The 21780-nt window shown below is 37.0% G+C and overlaps 3 protein-coding genes across 3 annotated transcripts; all 3 read left to right on the top strand.

Annotated features, from left to right (window-relative positions):
* The first annotated feature begins 4840 nt into the window (after positions 1-4840).
* On the top strand, positions 4841-5212 carry LOC137837679 (uncharacterized). The gene has a single exon (XM_068646779.1). The coding sequence runs from the start codon at positions 4841-4843 to the stop codon at positions 5210-5212; it is 372 nt and encodes a 123-aa protein (XP_068502880.1).
* Positions 5213-14886: 9674 nt separating this feature from the next.
* LOC137837654 (uncharacterized) lies at positions 14887-15279 on the top strand. Its single transcript, XM_068646744.1, has one exon. It carries the CDS (start codon positions 14887-14889, stop codon positions 15277-15279), a length of 393 nt encoding a protein of 130 aa, XP_068502845.1.
* A 5247-nt stretch (positions 15280-20526) lies between these two features.
* Positions 20527-21522, top strand: LOC137837645 (uncharacterized). Its single transcript, XM_068646718.1, has one exon. The coding sequence runs from the start codon at positions 20527-20529 to the stop codon at positions 21520-21522; it is 996 nt and encodes a 331-aa protein (XP_068502819.1).
* Positions 21523-21780: the final 258 nt, after the last annotated feature.

The following is a 21780-nucleotide window of genomic DNA, read 5'->3' as shown; positions in this document are numbered from 1 at the left end:
TTCTCTAAGTATTCTTTTTAAAGCATTAAGTGTAGCATTTTTTTTATATAGAATTCTGCATTTAGGGTAGATACTTCAATTGCTACTCTTTGATTTTTTTTTAAAGAAATTCGGGGAAGACTAAGATTAGGAAAGACTTGATTTTAAGTTTGTCCATTTGTGACTCACCTCTCTTTCCTGGGAGTTGACTTGGGTTGTTTCTTAAAAAAAAAAAGATTTTGCTCTGAAGGGTCTAATAGAAAATTCAATTAATACATGTCTAGAGATACAACCTCGTCTTCTAGTTGATCACCTGTAAATCCTAGTTCATCACCGACTGCTGTCGTAAGTCCTAATTTTGGAATTATGGAAGGACGACCCCTTAGAGAACTTGCTGCTCCAGATGTTTCCTTCCAAACTATGTGTATCCAATACCCATATGGGCAATGTGAGCTTAAATTTGATTTGATACACTTGCTGCCTAACTTTCATGGCCTTGAAGGTGAAGACCCACAAAAACATCTTAAGGAGTGACACACAGTGTGCACCACCATGAGGCCAGCTGGGGTCACAGAGGAGCACATCAAGCTTAAAGCATTCCCTTTTTCACTCCAAGATGCAGCTAAAGATGGGCTATATTATTTGCTAGCAGAATTAATGACTAATTGGGAAGGGTTGAAAAGAGTGTTCGTTGAAAAATTATTTCCAACGTCTAGAGTCACATCAATAAGAAAGGAAATATGCGGGATCAGGCAACAAGACAAAGAAAGTCTCTATGAATATTGGGAAAGATTTAAGAGGCTATGTACAAGTTGTCCATACCATCAACGAACAACTTCTAATACAATATTTTTACGAGGGTCTGATGGCTATTGATAAACAAATGATAGATGCAGCCATTCAACAACCATTCAACCATGATTTGTCCAGTAATAAGTATAATCCGGGTTGGAGGAATCATTGGAATTTTAGATGGGGTAACTCACAACAACAACTACCATCCCCACCACCAGCTGTTGTATCAGAAAAAGGTGGATCTTCTCTGGAGGATGTAATAAAGCACATGGCTGAAGTTAATACGCAATTCCAACAGAGAACAAGTGAAATAGTACAAAGAGCAGATGAAAGAATACAAAGAACAAAAGTAAGCATTCATAACTTGGAAAATCAGATTGGTCAGTTAGCCACTCGTATGAATGAGATGAATTCCAAAGAGTCTGATAAGCTTCCCTCCCAGACGACCATCAATCCACATAATGGCAGTGCCATCACTCTAAGAAGTGGTACTGAGTTGCAAGCACCTGTGCGAAAACCCACCAAAGTAGACGATCAGCTGAGATCGTCTAACACCTCCAACATTACTACTCCTCCAGCGAATGATGATCAAAGAAGGGTCAACATAAGGAATAATGACATGGATGCTCCTCCTAGAGCGTCTCATGAAGATGATGTACAAGGAGAAATTGTTAGTCTTGACAAACCATCTATTCCTCTTCCTTTTCCACAAATAGTTTTTCAGACGAACATAAAAATGGAAGAGGCTGACAAGGAGATTCTCGAGACATTCAGAAAGGTTAAGGTGAACATTCCTCTATTAGACGCTATTAAACAAATTCCTAGATATGCCAAATTTTTGAAAGATCTGTGTACACATAAAAGGCGTCTTAAAGGGAATGAAAAGGTAAACATGGGAAGGAATGTTTTTGCTCTCATTGAAAAGCCGGTGGCAACAATACCTGAAAAACGCAAAGATCCAGGCACTTTCACCATTCCTTGCATAATAGGCAGTAACCGATTTGAAAATGTGATGCTTGACTTGAGAGCATCTATAAATGTTATGCCTTTATCTGTGTTTATTTCTTTGTCTCTTGGTCCTCTTAAACCCACAGGCGTAGTCATTCAACTCGCTAATAGGAGCACAGTTCAACCTGCAGTATTTATTGAAAGATGTCTTTATTTAACTAAATAAACTTGTTTTTTCTGCAGATTTCTACATTTTGGACATGGGTGGAGAGGATTCACATTCTGGTGCAACAACCATCATCTTGGGCAGACCTTTCTTGAAGACAACCCGCACCAAGATTGATGTTCACGCAGGCACACTGACTATGGAGTTTGGGGACAATGTAGTCCAATTCGATATCCTAGACGCTATGAACCACCCAGTTGAAGATCACTCTATGTATTATCTTGACATTTTGGATGATATTATGGATGATAATGTGTTAGATTTTTTAGAGGACTGTGATCTTTCTAATTTAAATGATTGGACAGACTCTGAGATAGATGAGTTTATATCATCTGATGGTCTAAACTGTTATAACCTTTGTGATGCAGGTTTTGCAACTAAAGCAAATGTTGTTGATACACACTTGACAACATTAGACGATTCTAACCCCGATAAATTGCAGGTTGCTGAAGTTTCTCTCAATAATAGACCATTACCGTCCATCATCCAACCGCCCTCACTTGAACTGAAGCCACTTCTAGATCATCTTAAGTATGCCTATTTGGAAAAAAAGGAGCAACTTCCAGTGATTCTCTCCACTGCTCTATCTGATGAACAAGAGCAAAAACTGTTACAGGTGATTAGAGAGCACAAGAAAGCCATTGGTTGGACGGTGGCAGATTCCAGGTATCAGTCCTGCTATTTGTATGCATAAAACTCTACTAGAAGAAGGGACAAAACCTGTGAGATGGCCTCAACGTCGGCTTAATCCCCAAATTCTTGATGTGGTGAAGAAAGAGATCAGTAAGCTGCTACAAGCTGGTATCATATACCCTACCTCTGACAACACTTAGGTGAGTCCAATTAAAGTTGTTCCCAAGAAATCTAGGATAAGTGTGATAAAGAATGAGCGTAATGAACTTATTCCCACTAGAGTGCAGAACAACTGGAGAGTCTATATTGATTATAGACGCTTGAATCAAGACACGCGGAAGGACCACTTTCCCCTTCCTTTCATCGATCAAATACTTGAGCGCTTAGCTGGTAAGACACACTATTGTTTCTTGGATGGTTTTTCTGGCTATTTCCATATTTGTATTGCACCAGAAGATCAACACAAGACTACCTTTACCTGCCCCTTTGGAACCTTTGCTTATAGAAGGATGTCCTTCGGTTTGTGCAATGCCCCTGGAACCTTCCAGCGTTGTATGATGAGCATATTTTCTGACTTGATTGAACATTGCATTGAAGTTTTTATGGATGATTTCAGCATTTATGGTTCTTTTTTTAATGATTGTTTGACTAACCTTAGTAAGGTACTTGATAGGTGCATAGAAAATAATCTTGTTTTAAGTTATGAAAAATGTCATTTTATGGTGTCACAAGGCATAGTCCTAGGCCATATAATTTTTGAAAAAGGCATTAAGGTAGACTCTGCTCAATTGAATGTTATTTAACAGTTACCTTACCCCTCTTTTGTTAGAGAGATTATATCTTTTCTTGGACATGCAGGGTTCTATAGGCGGTTCATCAAGAATTTCAGCACGATAGCACTACCTTTATCTAACTTGCTGCAGAAGGATGTATCGTTTGATTTTGGAGAAGGATGCAAATAGGCATTTGATTCCCTTAAAGCAGCACTTGTGACACCGCCAATTATAAAACCCCCTGACTGGACAATCCCTTTTAAAATCATGTGTGATGCCTCAAATTATGCACTTGGAGCCGTTCTTGCACAACGAGTAGATGGTCTGTCACATGTGATCTACTATGCCTCTAAAACGCCAGACAATGCTCAATCTAACTACACCACCACGGAAAAGGAGTTGTTGGGCATTGTGTTTTCCCTGGATAAGTTCATATCATATCTCCTGGGATCCAAGGTGGTTGTTTTTACTGATCATGCTGCCTTGAAATACCTGCTAAAGAAGACTGACTCAAAACCAAGGTTGTTTAGGTGGATGTTGCTGCTCCAAGAATTTGTTTTGGAGATTAAGGATAGGAGTGGGGCATGTAACCATGTGGCAGATCACCTTAGTCGTATTGAGAAGGAACAAGATATAGTGCCCATCCATGATGGTTTCCCAGATGAGCATATTCTTCTCATAACAAAATCAGTAAACAGTCCAACCAGAGCGTCTAATGCATATTCTAGGTTATCTAGCACATTTGAACACATACCTTGGTACGCTGACATAGTAAACTACCTTGCTACTAAAAATTTTCCACCATTGGCAACCAAGGCATAGAGGGACAAACTCAAGAGTGAGTCCAAGTACTATGTTTGGGATGATCCTTACTTATGGCGCTTTCGTAGTGATCAAATCATACGTAGATGTATTCCTAACCATGAGATCCCATCTGTGCTGAATTTTTGTCATGCCTCACCTTTTGGAAGACACTTAGCTGCACAACGTACTGCAAGAAAAGTATTGGACTGTGGTTTCTTTTGGCCAACCATTTTTAGAGATGCATGGACCGTCTCATCGACGTGTGAGAGATGTCAAAGAGCAAGGGTTGTTATCTCCAAAAGGCAATAGATGCCACAACAACCCATGCTCTTTTGTGAAGTCTTTAATGTGTGGGGTATTGATTTCATGGGTCCCTTTCCTGTCTCTTTTGGATTCACTTATATCTTACTTGTTGTGGACTGTCTCCAAATGGGTGGAGGCAATAGCCACAAGAACTAATGATTCTCATGTTGTTGCAGCTTTTATTCGCTCTAACCTCTTTTGCAGATTTGGGATTCCTAAAGGTATCATTAGCGACCAAGGCACACATTTTTCTAACAGGTTACTAGATGGTCTATTTAGGAAATATGGGGTGATCCATAGAGCATCCAAATGATATCATCCACAAACAAATGGCCAAGCTGAGGTCTCCAACAGAGAAATAAAGCGCATTCTAGAAAAGATGGTTAACCCAACAAGGATGGATAGAAGTAAATGTCTTGACGATGCCCTTTGGGCCCATCGTACAGCCTATAAAGCACCTATTGGGGTGTCTCCCTTTAGGGTCGTCTTTGGAAAAGCTTGTCATCTACCTATGGAGATCGAGAACAAAGCTTATTGGGCAATAAAGGCATGCAACATGGATTATGACAAGGCAGGAGAGCAGCGAAAACTCCAGCTGCAAGAGCTGGATGAGATCCGTTTAGAGGCATATGAGAACTCAAAATTTTACAAGGAGAGGACCAAGCGTCTCCATGACCACTTCATCACTGGCAAGGAGTTTGTTGCAGGTCAACGTGTGTTAATGTTCAACTCCAGATTAAAGCTTATGTGATGAAGAAGTGCCTTCATGATTGGAGTTTTTGTTGGTGAAATGGCATAAGCACAATGGATGTCTACGATCAAGGCCCTCCTAAGAGGTGTGGTGGCCTTGGAGGTGCATGCTAGGTAGGGAATGAGAGTGGTGAGGTCATCTCTCTTTGGTAGTGATATGAACCCAAGAACATGATATGAACATGTTATGAATTCAATATGAGTTGGAACATGAATAGGCACCTTTAGAATTGGATCAAGATTCTTTACCCATTCAAGAACTTAATCAAGAACACAGGAACCAAGCCAAACTCACATAGAAACCCATTTTTCAATATATGAACTGAATGAAACAAGGAAAGAAAGCTAATGAACCGATTACAACTTAAACAAACACATTTAGAACCACAAGAACAACAAACCCATGCAAACCATCGAATATAATCACAAACTAAACAAGTTCTACTGATTGAAACAACAAGAAACAACAAAGACATGTTTTAGAGTTTGATTTGGAATGGGTATGGAAGAAGAAGATGAAAAGGACAAGGAAACTTATGTGGTTGGAGCTCTTGGAATTGTGCACGCCACTTGAAGGATGGTTGGCTTCAAGATGAGTGTTGTTGCTACCACTTGAGAGCCCAAGAGATCTCCCAAGATAAGACTAGAAGAGGAGAAGACACAAGCCTCTCACACTCACTCACCAATTTGGTAGAGTTTCCTTTCTAAAAACTCAATTTTAAACTTGTTATTTCAAAGACCCAAGCAGCTCTTTTATAATAGAGAGGGCCGGTCACAAATATACAAAAGAGAAGGAGCTTGAAGGGTTACTTTCTAGTTCCTTCTAAACTAGCGCCTAAGCCATAAAGGAATAGAAAGAGCCATTTCTTCTATCCTTTTCCCAAACTAGCGCCTAAGGTGCTATACAAATGGAGGTGTCTTTTTGGTTTCCCTCTTAGCACCTTCCTAAACACTACTCCTATATGTTTACAATTTTATACAAGGGTAATTACAAAAAGGGAAAACATTTGCACCCTATTACCCAAAACTTTAGCTTTGCTCCTTGTAATCCTTTGAGGTATGAAGGATGATGAGCTAATTTGCCTTTGAGAATCTTGAACTTGAGCCTCAATCTCTTCTTCTACTTGATCTCCGTCATGCTCCTCGAGTTGGAGAGAATTCAACCACGAATTCTGAAGACCTTCAGAAAAAAGGAGTTAGATCACTGATATTAAAAGTATGACTACCAAGAAAAGTATCAGGCATATCTAACTCATAAGCATTATCATTAATCCTCTTGATGACCTGAAAAGGACCATCTCCACGAGGCATAAGCTTTGACTTTCTTTGAGTAGGAAAACGATCCTTTCTCAAATGAAGCCAAACCCAATCACCAATTTCAAAAACTAATGCCTTTCTCCTTTTGTTGGCATTTTCAGCATATTTACCAACTTTCTTCTCAATTTGTAACTTGATGTGATTATGCAAATCTTTTATAAAAGAAGCTTTTTCAAAACCATCTTTGCATAGAACATCATCAAGTATAGGAATTGGAAGAAGATCTAGAGGTGTTAAAGGATTAAATCCATACACAACCTCAAAAGGAGAATGGGAAATGGTAGAATTTACTACTCTATTATAAGCAAACTCAACATGAGGTTGTAAATTCTCCCATACCCTAGGGTTCCCAGAAATAAAGCATCTTAGCATTTGACCCAAAGTTCTATTAACCACTTCAGTTTGACCATCATTTTGGGGGTGGCATGTAGTAGAAAACAAAAGTTTTGTGCCAAGTTTGCCCCATAAGGTTCTCCAAAAGTGGCTTAAGAACTTAGAATCTCTATCAGAAACAATGCTTCGAGGAATCCCATGTAATCTAACAATTTCCTTAAAGAAAAGATTTGCAATAAAGCACGCATCATCTACTTTGTGGCATGGTATAAAATGAGCCATTTTAGAAAATCGATCCACAACCACAAAGATAGAATCCATTCCTTTTGATGTCTTGGGAAGACCTAAAATAAAATCCATGGAAATATCTACCCAAGGCATTGTTGGAATTGGAATAGGGGTATACAAGCCATGGGGTTGCACTTTAGATTTAGCCCTTCTACATGCTATGCACTTATCACAAAAGCTATGTACGGATTTTTGCATGTGAAGCCAAAAGAAATGCTCATGCAAAGTATCTAAAGGTTTTGCTACCCCAAAATGTCCCATTAATCCACCCTCGTGTGGTTCTCTAACAAGAGATTGTCTAATAGAGCTTTGGGGAACACAAAGTCGTTTACCTAAAAAGAAATCCATCTTGTAAGAAAAAAATCTTTGTGTCCACCTTTAGCACACTTTTGAAAGATGAGAGAAAAATCAAGGTCATCATGATAAAGTTCCTTGATGTGATCAAACCCAAGAAATTGGACATCTAAAAGGTTTAACAACGTATAGCTTCTAGAAAGCGCATCGACAACAACATTAATTTTACCTTGCTTGTATTTGATCACATAAGGGAATTGGTCAAGGAATCCCACCCACTTAGCATGCCTCTTATTAAGCTTGTTTTGGCTTTTCTAATATTTAAGAGATTCATGATCACTATGAATCACAAATTCTTTAGGGAAAAGATAATGTTGACAATTATACAAAGCTCTAACAAGTGCATATAACTCCTTATCATAAGTGGAAAAATTTAGATGACTTCCTTTCAATTTCTCACTAAAATAAGCTATGGGGTGGCCCTCTTGAAGGAGAACAACCCCAATGCCTATACTAGAAGCATCACATTCTATCTCAAATGTCTTATTAAAATTAGGAAGGGCTAAGATGGGAGCATTAGTTAACTTTTCTTTCAAAATCTCAAAAGCTTTTTGTTGCTCTTCTCCCCACTTAAAAACCACATCCTTTTTACTATGTCATTGAGAGGTGCGACAATTGTACCAAAGTCATTCACAAACCTTCTGTAAAAAGAAGCAAGGCCATGAAAGCTTCGGACTTTGTTCACATTGGTGGTGTTGGCCAATGTTGAATTGTTACAACCTTTGTTTGATCTACGTGCACCCCTTTACTACTTACAACAAACCCAAGGAATTCTATATGATCAAGCGCAAACATACATTTAGCAAGGTTAACATACAAATGTTCTTTCCTAAGGGTTTCCAAAACTAGTCTAACATGCATTTCATGATCACCCAAAGACAAGCTATAAATGAGAATGTCATCAATATAAACTACCACAAACTTGCCAATGAATGGTCTTAAGACATGATGCCTGAGACTCATGAATGTACTTGGTGCATTAGTCAAACCAAATGGCATAACTAACCACTCATACAAGCCAAAGTTGGTCTTAAAAGCAGTTTTCCGTTCATCTCCTGATTTAATACGAATTTGGTTATAACCACTCTTAAGATCAATTTTGGTAAAATATTTTGATCCATGCAATTCATCCAACAAATCATCTAGCCTAGGAATAGGATGCCTATATTTGATGGTAATGTTGTTTATGGCCCTACAATTCGAACATATCCTCCATGACCCATCCTTTTTAGGGACAAGTATGATAGGCATGGCACAAGGGCTCATACTATCTTGTACCCACCCTTTGGCAATTAACTCCTCAACTTATTGGCGTATCTCTTTTGTTTCACTTGGGTTGGTCCTATATGCAAGACGATTTGGCAAAGAAGCTCCCGAAATTAAATCAATTTGATGTTCAATCCCTCTTATAGGTGGTAAACCCTTAGGAGGATCTTGAAACACATCTTGAAATTCCTTTACCAAATTATCTAAACATGTTGGACTAACCTCCCCCTTTTCTAACGAAAGAGTCCTAGGAATAGCTAAAAAAATAGGCTTTTGAGAAGCTATTACCTTATTGACCGAATGGCTAGAAATAAGAAGGTTCTTCTTAGAACTTTTTTTATTTTCATTCTCCCTCTTTTGCTTCATTTGAACTTGGTCCTCATGGACCTCTCTTGGAGAGAGAGACTTTAGTATGATCTTGTGTCCATGGAAGTCAAAAGAAAGTTTATTGGTAAAGCCATCATGAAAAACTTTTCTATCAAATTGTCATGGCCTACCCAAAAGAACATGTGTAGCTTCCATTGGAACAACATCACACAAGACCTCATCTTTGTATTTACCAATAGAGAAATTAATGAGGACTTGGTTGTTAACAATGATCTCTCCTACTTCACTTAACCATTGTAGTTTGTAGGGCTTTGTATGAGAGATAGTAGACAATCCAATCTTATCTACCACTCTTGTACTAGCCACATTGGCACAACTACCCCCATCCACAATCAAAGAACATAACTTGTCATTAATGAGAAATCTTGTATGAAAAATATTTTCTCTTTGACTTTCATCAAAGGGCTTTAAAACTTGACCAAGAAGACGTCTCACTACCAACAAGTCACCCTCAAGTGGACTTTCGCTCTCATGCTCACTTGTTGTTCTAGAAGGGGAAGAATGCCTAGAGGATGCAGAATCATGCCCACTAACCACTACCACATCATGTATGAACATATTTCTTTTAGAAGGGAAATTAGAAGCTATGTGACCAAATCCCAAACATTTAAAACACTTCTTACTAGACGATTTGGTTGGAGACTTATGATTAGACGTTGAAGGCTTATAATCTCTAGCTTTGGAAGATGACTCTTTAGGAGGATACTTTGAAAAAGATTTGTTTTTAATTTTTCAAGAGTTGTTGTAGAAGCTATCATTAAGAGTGTTTTTGAAAGCATTTTTCTTTGAAATTTGAGTTTCAACCTTGATGGCAAGGTGAAGTAAAGTTTGTAAAGATGAGTACTCATGAAGTTCAACAACATCTTGGATGTCCCTCCTAAGAACACTTACAAACCTAGCCATTTTAGCTTCCTCATTTTCATGCATATTTACCTTAATTAAAAGCGTGTCTAATTCCTTGAAATATGCATCCACACTTAGCGTGCCTTGGTGAAGCCTTTGGAGCTTCAACAATAGGTCTTTCCTAAAGTGTGGTGGAACAAATCTATCACGCATACACTTTTTTAAATGGTCCCAAGAAACCACGGGAGGTCTCTTGTTTAGCCCAATGTCCATAAGAGTCTTATGCCACCATGGCATGGCATGTACATGAAATATTTGTTCACATTTAGGCTCCCAACCTAAATACACATTAGGATCACTATCCCTACTAAAACTAGGCAATTTTACAATTGGAAAATAAGGCTTTGCCACATTTTGGCGCCCATCTTCATGATGATGCCTATCTCCATGATGGTGATGATGCCTCCTCCTTCCATGTTCTTTTTTATTGTCGTGAGCATTGGAAGAACTCCTTGAAGAATGTCTATGAGCATGGTGGCTTCCATGGCTGCAATTGGTTGATCTATCATGATTCATTTCAAGTCTTTGTAATCTTTCCTCCAACTTTTTTATAGCTTCATCCTTTTGTGCAAGGGAGCGTTTTTCCTCTTTCAATTCACCAAGAATAAATGCTCTACGAGGAGAGTGTGGTTTGGAAGAGTCACCACTTTAATATGCAGGCATTAGAAAAAAGAAAACAGCAAACACAAAGAACAAACAATTTCAAGAAAAAACAAGGTTAGAAAATGGAACAATTATGATGTTGTAATGAAAATTAAAAAGACACTCAAATCACTCCAAGAAAGAATACTTCCCTCAACCAATATGCTCTTGGGGTTTTGTTAACTCTCAAATGAAATATGTCAAAGTAAAGCATTCTCTCTTAAAGCCAATACACCACAAAACTTAAAGAACAATAAAAGACAAGCAAAAGAGGTGTTAACAAGAAAGGGCTATATCAAAAGGAATACAAGATATATGACAAACTCAAAGAATAGTGAAGAAAAGACAAGCAAGAAAAACAAGGTACTCAATTAAAAGATGGCACACAAAAGAAACTTAAAGAAAAGCACTAGAGTAGATGAAGAAAACAAAAAAATAGAACTACTATAATTTTATGTAAACTGTGTGTGACTTTACAGATTTATCTGGAACTGAAGAAATCAAACTGGATTATGAAATTTAAAACAAAGAAATTTCAAGATTTTATCTCAACAATGAGACTGGAATCACACAAAAATAGTGTGCCAATTAATTGTGATAAATTTTGAAAAATTACTGCCACTTTACCGTATTTTTTGTGTGCCAGAATTACACAGGGGACGTATTTGATTTATCATTTTTTTTTCTGTTTTGAATTTTGACTCACTTTTTTTTCTAATTTTTTGTAACACTCTCAAAAACTCAAATCCAGAATTTCAGAATTTTCCAGTAATCACTGAAATTTTAATAAACCCAAACAGTCAGCACATTTTCAAGAAAACAGAGGAAACCTAATGGAAAATGAAAAAACAAAATTGAGAACTTCAAAAGACATAATAGAATTGATATTTCAAGAACTTGTATAGATCTAAAATACAAGTAAGAACTCAAATCTAAAAAGAAAAGGCACCAAAGGATCAAGAAAACAAACACATAAAACTGCACTCAATTAAAAACAAATCAAGAAACCAAAATTATCAACAAAAGGACTACATAGAATTGATAACTTTTTGGGAGAAACGTGACTTTGACAAAACTTTTAGAGATTCAAAAATCAAAATGACACAAACACAATGTATTAAGAACAAGAAAACAGCAAGAAATACCCAAAAACAGTAAAAAACAGAATGCTAATGACAATAAAGGCAAGGTATATGAAATTAAAGAACAAGAATGTAAAGTTCTTGAATTAAAAGTGCAAAAAACAACTCAAACACACAAGAACACACCTAAGACTCATGATATGAACATGTTATGAATTCAATATGAGTTGGAACAGGAATAGGCACCTTTAAAATTGAATCAAGATTATTTACCCAATCAAGAACTTAATCAAGAACACAAGAACCAAGCCAAAAATCACATAGAAACCCATTTTTCAACATATGAACTGAATGAAACAAGGAAAGAAAGCTAATGCACCCATTAAAACTTCCACAAACACATTTAGAACCACAAGAACAACAAACCCATGCAAACCACCGAACATAATCACAAACTAAACAAGTTCTACCATCTGAAAACAAGAAACAACAAAGACATGTTTTAGAGTTTGATTTGGAATGGGTATGGAAGAAGAAGATGAAAAGGACAAGGAAACTTATGTGGTTGGAGCTCTTGGAATTGTGCACGCCACTTGAAGGATGGTTGGCTTCAAGATGAGTGTTGTTGCCGCCACTTGAGAGCCCAAGAGATCTCCCAAGATAAGACTATAAGATGAGAAGACACAAGCCTCTCACACTCACTCACCAATTCGGTAGAGATTCCTTTCTACAAACTCAATTTCAAACTTGTTATTTCAAAGACCCAAGCACCCCTTTTATAATAGTGAGGATAGGTCACAAATGTACAATAGAGAAGGAGCTTGAAGGGTTACTTTCTAGTTCCTTCTAAACTAGCGCCTAAGCCATAAAGGAATAGAAAGAGTCATTTCTTCTATCCTTTTCCTAAACTAGCGCCTAAGGTGCTATACAAATGGAGGTGTCTTTTTGGTTTCCCGCTTAGCACCTTCCTAAACACTACTCTTATATGTTTTACAATTTTATACAAGGGTAATTACAAAAAGGGAAAACATTTGCACCCTATTACCCAAACCTTTAGCTTTGCTCCTTGTAATCCTTTGAGGTATGAAGGATGATGAGCTAATTTGCCTTTGAGAATCTTGAACTTGAGCCTCAATCTCTTCTTCTACTTGATCTCCATCAGGTAGTGTGGAGTTTGAAGATCAATAGTCTAACTTTGAGAGGTTTTTTACAAGAAGTGAAATTGGCTCAAATTTGGCAGCAATTCACTAGTATATTAATCTTGTGAAAACATGAGCCAAGCCACTCCTTATAAAGCAAGTGAGGGCCGATTTACATACAAGCAAAAGGAGGGAAATTCAAACTAACTCTAATTGAAATTGGCGCAAAAAATGGGAGCACATGGAAGGCATGTTCAAGGATCTAGAATGTGCAAGGATTCTAGAACTTGCGCTCCAATTGGGCTTGCTTTGGACCGGCCTAAGTTTAATTAGAAGTTTAGGAAACTCTAATTAAACTTAGGTTGGTATTTTAGGAACCAATCTTCATTTTAACAAAAATTACAAAAGAAATTTCCTATGCTAATTTTGACAATAATTTAAATGCTACCCTATACTAGAGTCTATGGCGTCTTGAACATGTATAAGAAGGTTTCTCAGCCAACAGTAGCAGTATTCCAGTCTTCTTGAAGCTTCTTAGTCATGGCTCTAGTGGTTGGCCCAATTCTACACTTTGGTGGGCTTTCATTTGAGTTCGTGCTTGGGCCTCTTCCATCATCCCCTCCCTCTTGAAAAGGATTTGTCCTCAAATCCAATGCTTCTTCGTCTTCATTATTACCTACAAAATGAGACAAATCAATGACATTAAAAGTATCATGCACTCCATATTCCACAGGTAAATCAAGTTTATATGCATTGTTATTAATTTTCTTGAGGACTTGGAAAGGTCCATCACATCGGGGACTAAGTTTAGACTTTCTCTTAGTTGGAAATCTACCCTTCCTAATATGAAGCCAAACTAGATCTCCTTCCTAAAAAATGATTTCTCTCTTTCCCTTATTGTTATGTTTAATATATTTCTCAGTTTGTTGTTGTATTTGTTCTTTAACCCTCTCATGCATTTTCTTAACAAATTCAGCTTTTGTAGCTCCTTCCTTATGCACAAAAGTTTGTGGATTAGGAAGGGGTAACAAATCTAAAGGAGTAAGAGGATTAAATCCATATACAACTTCAAATGGAGAAATATTAGTAGTCTTGTGAACTACTCTATTATATGCAAACTCAATATGGGGAAGGTACTCATCCCAAGATTTGTGGCTACCCTTCATGACCGCCCTAAGCATAGTAGAAAGAGATCTATTGACTACTTCCATTTGTCCATCCGTTTGAGGATGAAAAGATGTTGAAAATTGAAGTTGAGTGCCAAGTTTCCCCCAAAGGGTTTTCTAAAAATGACTTATGAATTTTGGATCTCTATCCGATACTATGCTTCTAGATAATCCATGAAGTCTTACCACTTCTCTAAAGAAGAGTTTGGAAACATTTTGAGCATCATCCACTTTGTGGCATGGAATAAAATGTGTCATTCTGCTAAAACGGTCCACAACCATAAAAATGGAGTCAAAACCTCTTGCAGTACTAGGGAGCCCTAGAATAAAATCCATGTTAATGTCTTCCCACAAAGCACTTGCAATAGGTAAAGGAGTATAGAGTCCATGAGGCATTGTTTTAGATTTAGCTTTTAAACATGAAATGCATCTAAAATAATGTCTTTGAACATCTCGTCTTATATGAGGCCAAAAGAATTTTCCTTTTAAAGATTAAGAGTCTTATATACTCCAAAATGGCCCATGAGACCTCCTTCATGAGATTCCTTTACAAGAAGTTTTCTATGTGTTCCTTGGGGTATACAAAGTTTTCCTTCCTTAAAAAGATACCCCTCAGACACATTAAATCCTCTTTGTGCTCTATGTTCACACTTAGTGAAGATGGATGCAAAATCATGATCTTCTTTGTAAAGTTCTCTTATGTTGTTAAATCTAAGAATTTGGGCTCCAAGTTTTGAAAAGCTTGTCATCTACCTGTGGAGATCGAGCAAAGCTTATTGGGCACTAAAGGCATGCAACATGAATTATACCAAGGCAGGAGAGCAACGAAAACTCCATCTGCAAGAGCTAGATGGGATCCGTTTGGAGGCATATGAGAACTCAAAATTTTACAAGGAGAGGACCAAGCGTCTCCATGACCACTTCATCACTAGCAAGGAGTTTGTTGCAGGCCAACGTGTGTTAATGTTCAACTCCAGATTAAAGCTTATGCTTGGAAAGTTGCGCTCAAGATGGATTGATCCATTTTTTATCATCCATGTCCATCCTCATGGTGTTGTAGAATTGCAGAGTCTAACGTCTACAAAGACATTTAAGGTGAATGGACATCATCTAAAGCTCTTTCATGAGATTCCTCAAGAAGAGACGGTGGAAGAGATTACCTTGCAAGCCCCCAATTACCTTCAAGCTTGAAGAGGGAGTATTCCTTCTCTTACTTTTATCATACACGTTTATTAACTGTTTTTACATTGAGGACAATGTTTTATTTAAGTGAGGGGAAGGAGAATTATAGTTTAGGATTTATTTTTGTCTCTTGCTTTTGTTTGCTTTGTTTGAGTTTAATTTTCTGCTTAAATAAAATAAATTAGCTTTTTAGGATCGTCAAATGACTGGCATGTTTCATAATTCTTGCAAATATTGGTTTCTTGATATTTGTTGTTTCAGTCATTTTGCTATCAAATTAATATGAATCAAGCGTAGACTTGTTCAATGCTAGAAATATGATAGTATAACAGTGGTCAGATGACCCCAAGTCGTCTCTTAGCTGGATCAGGTACACATGAAAAATATTGTGAATGTTAGCTAAAGGGGGAGGCAAAGCAATTTCATAAGCCACAGGGCCTATTCTCTTGAGAATTTGATAAGGTCCTATGAACTTAAGAGTCAATTTCTTGGATTGGAGTGCTCTTCCAACACCAGTGAATGGTGTAACTCTCAAAAAGACATTATCACCTATAGATAATTCTAAAGGTCTTCTTCTTTGATCCGCATGAGATTTTTGCCTGCTAAGAGATGTTTTCAATCTTTCTTGAATATTTTTGACTTTCTCATTGGTTTGTTGTATTGATTCTGGTCCAATTAACACACTCTCACCATCCTGAAACCAACATAGAGGTGTCCTACACTTTCTTCCATACAATGCCTCGAAAAGAGCCATTCCTATGCCATCTTGGTAATTGTTATTGTAAGTAAACTCTACCAAAGGTAGAATTTCATCCCAACTGCCCAAATGATCTAACACAGAGGTCCTAAGCAAATCCTCTAAGGAATGGATAGTTCTCTCTGATTGTCCATCATTCTAAGGATGATACGTTGAACTAAGTCTGAGTTTAGTCCACAAAGCTTCTTGGAGTGTTTTCCAGAATCTGGAGGTGAATCTAGGATCTCTATCTGAAACTATGCTGGAGGGTACACTATGCAATCTGACTATTTCATCTATGTAAATTTGGGCCAACTTTCGCATAGAGATTCTCAAATGTTTAAGTAAGAAGTGTGTCAGCTTTGTCAACCTGTCCACTATGACCCAAACAGAGTCATGGTTCCTCAAAGTACGTGGTAACTGTAACAAAATCCATTGAGATACTATCCAACTTCCACACTGGAATGTCTAACTGAATTAACATGCCTCTAGGTCGTTGATGTTCAATCTTTGATTTCTGACAAGTCAAGCAAGTAGCTACAAAGTTAGCTACATCATTCTTCATGCCATGCCACCAATAAGACTTCTTGAGATCTTGATACATCTTGGTAATTTTTGGATGTAAACTGAGTTTGCTTTTATGACCTTCAAATAACATTGTTTGCTTTATTTCATTATCCTAGTATGCATATTATATTCGTAAATCTCAAAATACCATCCACTCCTAAAGAGAAGTCTTTAGCTTTGTCAGTATTTAATAAGCCCATGAAGTTCTTCAATTTTGAATCTTCCAATTGCTTCTCCTTCACCTTCTTTAGAAATTCATTAGTTATAACTAATACAATTTGAAGACATGGAAACCTCCAAATTCATACTCCTGAAATCTCCAGTCAATGCTAGCTCTCTAATCATAAGCGACAACATTTGTATCTTTTTACAACTCAACGCATCTGCAACAACATTTGCCTTCCCAGGATGGTATATTAGCTGGAAATCATAGTCCTTTAAAAATTCGATCCACCTCATTTGCTTCATATTAAGCTCCTTCTGGTCAAACAAATACTTCAAGCTTTTATAATCACTAAACACATTAAAACTATCTTCGTAAATAAAATGTCTCCATATTTTTAAAGCAAAGACAACTCTTGCCAATTCTAGATCATGAGTTGGATAATTTCTTTCATGGACCTTTAACTGACGAGAAGCATAGGCAACAATTTTCTTATTCTGCATCAGAACACAACCCAATCCCTGATAGGAAGCATCATAGAAAACTTCAAAAGACTGATTGGTATCAGAGATTGTCAATACAAGAGCATTAGTCAACCTTCTTTTCAACTCTTCAAAGCTTCTCTCACATTGTTCAGTCCATGCAAAAGGATTATCCTTTCTAGTCAATTGGATCAAAGGAGCCACTATTTTAGAAAAGCCTTCTATAAATCTCATGTAATATCCTGTTAACCCGACAAAGCTTCTAATTTTTGTAACTGTTTTAGGACGTTCCCACTGAAGTACAACCTCCACTTTAGAAGGATCTACTGATATTCCCTGTGCAAAGATGACATGTCCTAAAAATTATATTTCTGACATCCATAAGTCACATTTTGAAAGTTTAACATATAGTTGTTTTTCTCTCAAAATGTTCAGGACAGTTCTAAGATGTTCTGCATGTTCTTCCCTTTACGAGAATAGATCAAGATATCATCTATGAACACTACCACAAACTTATCAAGAAAAGGTTTGAATATCCGATTCATATAATCCATGAAGATAGCTAGAGCATTGGTCAAACCAAATGGCATAACCAGAAACTCATAGTGACCATACCTTGATCTAAAAGCAGTTTTCTGAACATCTTCCGCTTCCACTAAATTTTTTTGATAACCTGAGTGCGAATCTATTTTAGAAAAGACAACTGCCCCATGCAACTGATCCATCAGATCGTCAATTCTAGGAAGAGGATATTTATTTTTTATTGTTGACTTGTTTAATTGTCTATAACCTATGCATAGACGTGATGACCCATCCTTCTTCTTCACTAATAACAATCGAGCTCCCCAAGGAGAAACACTAGGTCGAATGAATTGTTTCTCCAAGAAGTCTTCTAGTTGTTTCTTCAATTCAACTAACTCTGTTGGTGCCATTTGGTATGGAGAAATTGACATCGGGCCTGCTCCAGGAATCAAGTCTATTGCAAACTCTCTCTCTCTCTTTTAGGTGGAAGTCCAGGAATCTCATCAGGAAATACATCCATAAAATCTTGAACTACAAACATCTCTTTTTGTACTTTATCTGTAAATATAGAACAAACCAAGAGCATACAAAATTTTGCACCTTCTTCTATCTCTCTTTCAAACTGTTGAACTGAGATAACCTGCATTCCTTCTAATCCAGGGAAAATTAACTTCTTCCGACCACAATCTATAAAGATATGATTAGTAGACAATCAATCCATTCCCAATATAACCTCCAAACAACAAATATTAAGAAATCAAGATTTGCAAGAATTATGAAACATGTCAGTCATTAGACGATCCTAAAAAGCTAATTTATTTTATTTAAGCAGAAATGAAACTCAAACAAAGCAAAAAAAAAAACAAGTGACAAAAATAAATCCTAAACTATAATTCTTTTCTCCCACACTTAAATCAAACATTGTCCTCAATGTAAAAACAGTTAATAGATGTGTACAATAAAAGTAAGAGAAGGAATACTCCCTCTTCAAACTTGAAGGTAATTGGCGCCCTTGCTGTGGAATCCAATTTGATTTAAGCTAAAAAACAAAACAAAAAAAAACTAAAACAAATCTAATATTCAATTTTTTTTTCCTTCTTGTTTAATTTTATAAAAAAAACAATAAAAAACGAAAAAATAAAAAAATATAATAGTCAAGATTTTTCTTCTTGTTTTTATTTTATTCATTTATATCTTTTATCTTTATCTTATTTTGTTTTGCCTTTATTTTATATATTTCCTAATTTTTGTTATTTTTTTATTTTGTTTTGTCATTCTTTATTTATTTATGCTTTTGTTTTAATTTTTATAATTATTATTTTTATTTTCTATATTTTATTTATTTCTGTATTTATTTTTGCATAATTTTTTTTCTGTAACTATTTTTTAAAGCATTAAGTGTAGCATTTTTTTAAAAAGGATTTTGCATTTAGGGTAGATACTTCAATTGCTACTCTTTGTTTTTTTTTTCTTTTTAATGAAATTTGGCGAAGACTCTGACTAGGAAAGACTTGATTTTTAAGTTTTTTCATTTGTGACTCACCTCTCTTTCCTGGGAGTTGACTAGGGTTGTTTATATATATATTGCTCTGAAGGGTCTAATACGAAATTCAATTAATACATGTCTAGTGATACAACCTCGTCTTCTAGTTGATCACCAACTACTGCTATAAATCCTAGTTCATCACCGACTGTTGCCGTAAGTCCTAATTTTGAAATTATGGAAGCACAGACCCTCAGAGAACTTGCTGCTCCAGATGTTTCCTTCCAAACTATGTGTATCCAATACCCAGATGGGCAATGTGAGCTTAAATCTGGTTTGATACACTTGCTCCCTAAATTTCATGGCCTTGCATGTGAAGACCCACACAAACATCATAAGGAGTTCCACACAGTGTGCACCACCATGAGGTCAGCTGGGGTCACAGAGGAGCACATCAAGCTTAAAGCATCCCCTTTTTCAGTCCAAGATGCAGCTAAAGATTGGCTATTTTATTTGCCGGCAGAATCAGTGACTAATTGGGAAGGGTTGAAAAGAGTGTTCCTTGAAAAATTCTTTCCAGCATCTAGAGTCACATCAATAAGAAAGGAAATATGCGAGATCAGGCAACAAGACAGAGAAAGTCTCTATGAATATTGGGAAAGATTCAAGAGGCTATGTACAAGTTGTCCATACCATCAGATTAACGAACAACTTCTAATACAATATTTTTACGAGGGTCTAATGGCTAGTGATAGACAGATGATAGATGCGGCCAGTGGAGGAGCGCTAGTTGACAAGACGCCAGCCACTGCAAAACAATTGATTGAGATCATGGCTTCTAACAATCAACAATTCTACTCACGTAGCAACTTTGCAACACCTGTTCGTGGAGTTCATGAGATGACAACCAATTATGCAGTTGCTCATGCTCAGATGAAGGCACAATTACATGATCTCATATCCATGATGAAGCAGCTAACTATGCCTCAGATGGTTGCAAGGGTATGTGGAATTTGCACCGTTAACCATGCCACTAATGCTTGCCCCCACTCTTCAAGAAGTTGAAGGACGAAACAATGTTGAATGTCTTCAAGCCTATGTTGCAAACATCTTTAATGGTGGTAAACAGTCTAACCCACCTCAACAACTACTCAACCATTATTTGTCCACTAATAAGTATAATCCGGGTTAAAGGAATCATCTGAATCTTAGATGGGGTAACTCCAGTAACAACAACCATCCCCATCACCAGTTGTTGTATCAGAAAAAAGGTGGATCTTCTCTGGAGGATGTAATAAAGCACATGGCTGAAGTTAATACGCAATTCCAACAGAGAACAAGTGAAATAGTACAAAGAACAAATGAAAGAATACAAATAATAGAGGTAAGCATTCATAACTTGGAAAATCATATTGGTCAGTTAGCCACTCAAATGAACGAGATGAATTCCAAAGGGTCTGATAAGCTTCCCTCCCAAATGACCATCAATCCACATAATGTCAGTGCCATCTCTCTGAGAAGTGGTACTCAGTTGCAAGCACCTGTGCGAAAATCCACCAAAGTAGACATTCATCTTCAATCGTCTAACACCTCCAACATTACTACTCCTCCAGCGAATGATGATCAAAGAAGGGTCAACACAAGGAATAATGACATGGATGCTCCTCCTAAACTGTCTCATGAAGATGATGTACAAGGAGAAACTGTTAGTCTTGACAAACCATCTATTCCTTTTCCTTTTCCAAAAAGAGTTGTTCAGACAAGCAGAAAAATGGTAGAGGCTGACAAGGAGATTCTCGAGATATTCAGAAAGGTCGAGGTGAACATTCCTCTGTTAGACGCTATTAAACAGATTCCTAGATATGCCAAATTTTTTAAGGATCTGTGTACACATAAAAGGAGTCTTAAAGGGAACGAAAAGGTAAACATGGGAAGGAATGTTTCTGCTCTCATTGAAAAGTCAGTGGCAGCAATACCTGAAAAATGCAAAGACCCGTGCACTTTTACCATTCCTTGCATAATAGGCAGTAACCGATTTGAAAATGCGATGCTCGACTTGGGAGCATCTCTAAATGTTATGCCTTTATCTGTGTTTACTTCTTTGTGTCTTGGTCCTCTTAAACCCACAGGTGTAGTCATTCAACTCGCTAATAGGAGCACATTTCAACCTGCAAGAATTATTGAAGATGTCCTTATACAAGTAAATAAACTTGTTTTTCCTGCAGATTTCTACATTTTGGACATGGGTGGAGAGCATTCACATTCTGGTGCAACAACCTGTAAGAATGTATGGCTTTAAACTAGAGGGGGGTGAATGGTTTAAAGAGGGTTTTCGCAAACTTTTAAGCCAAGAATGAAATTACTTCGAGAAACAGTTGATAAGGAAATCAGTTTGCCAAAACACAAAGCAAAAAGCACAGCACCAGAAAAACAATCGGTTGTTTCGCAGAAACAATCGGTTGTTTATACCGATTCACAAATATCAAAACTAAATTTAAAGAGATTAAGGATAGAGAGAATGCACACAGAGGTTTATACTGGTTCACTCTAAACCCAG

The sequence above is a fragment of the Phaseolus vulgaris genome, chromosome 11, assembly GCF_000499845.2.
Source record: "Phaseolus vulgaris cultivar G19833 chromosome 11, P. vulgaris v2.0, whole genome shotgun sequence".
Lineage (NCBI taxonomy): Eukaryota > Viridiplantae > Streptophyta > Magnoliopsida > Fabales > Fabaceae > Phaseolus > Phaseolus vulgaris.
The sequence above is the reverse complement of the archived record's forward strand: the minus strand, read 5'-3'. Positions and strand labels throughout refer to the sequence as shown.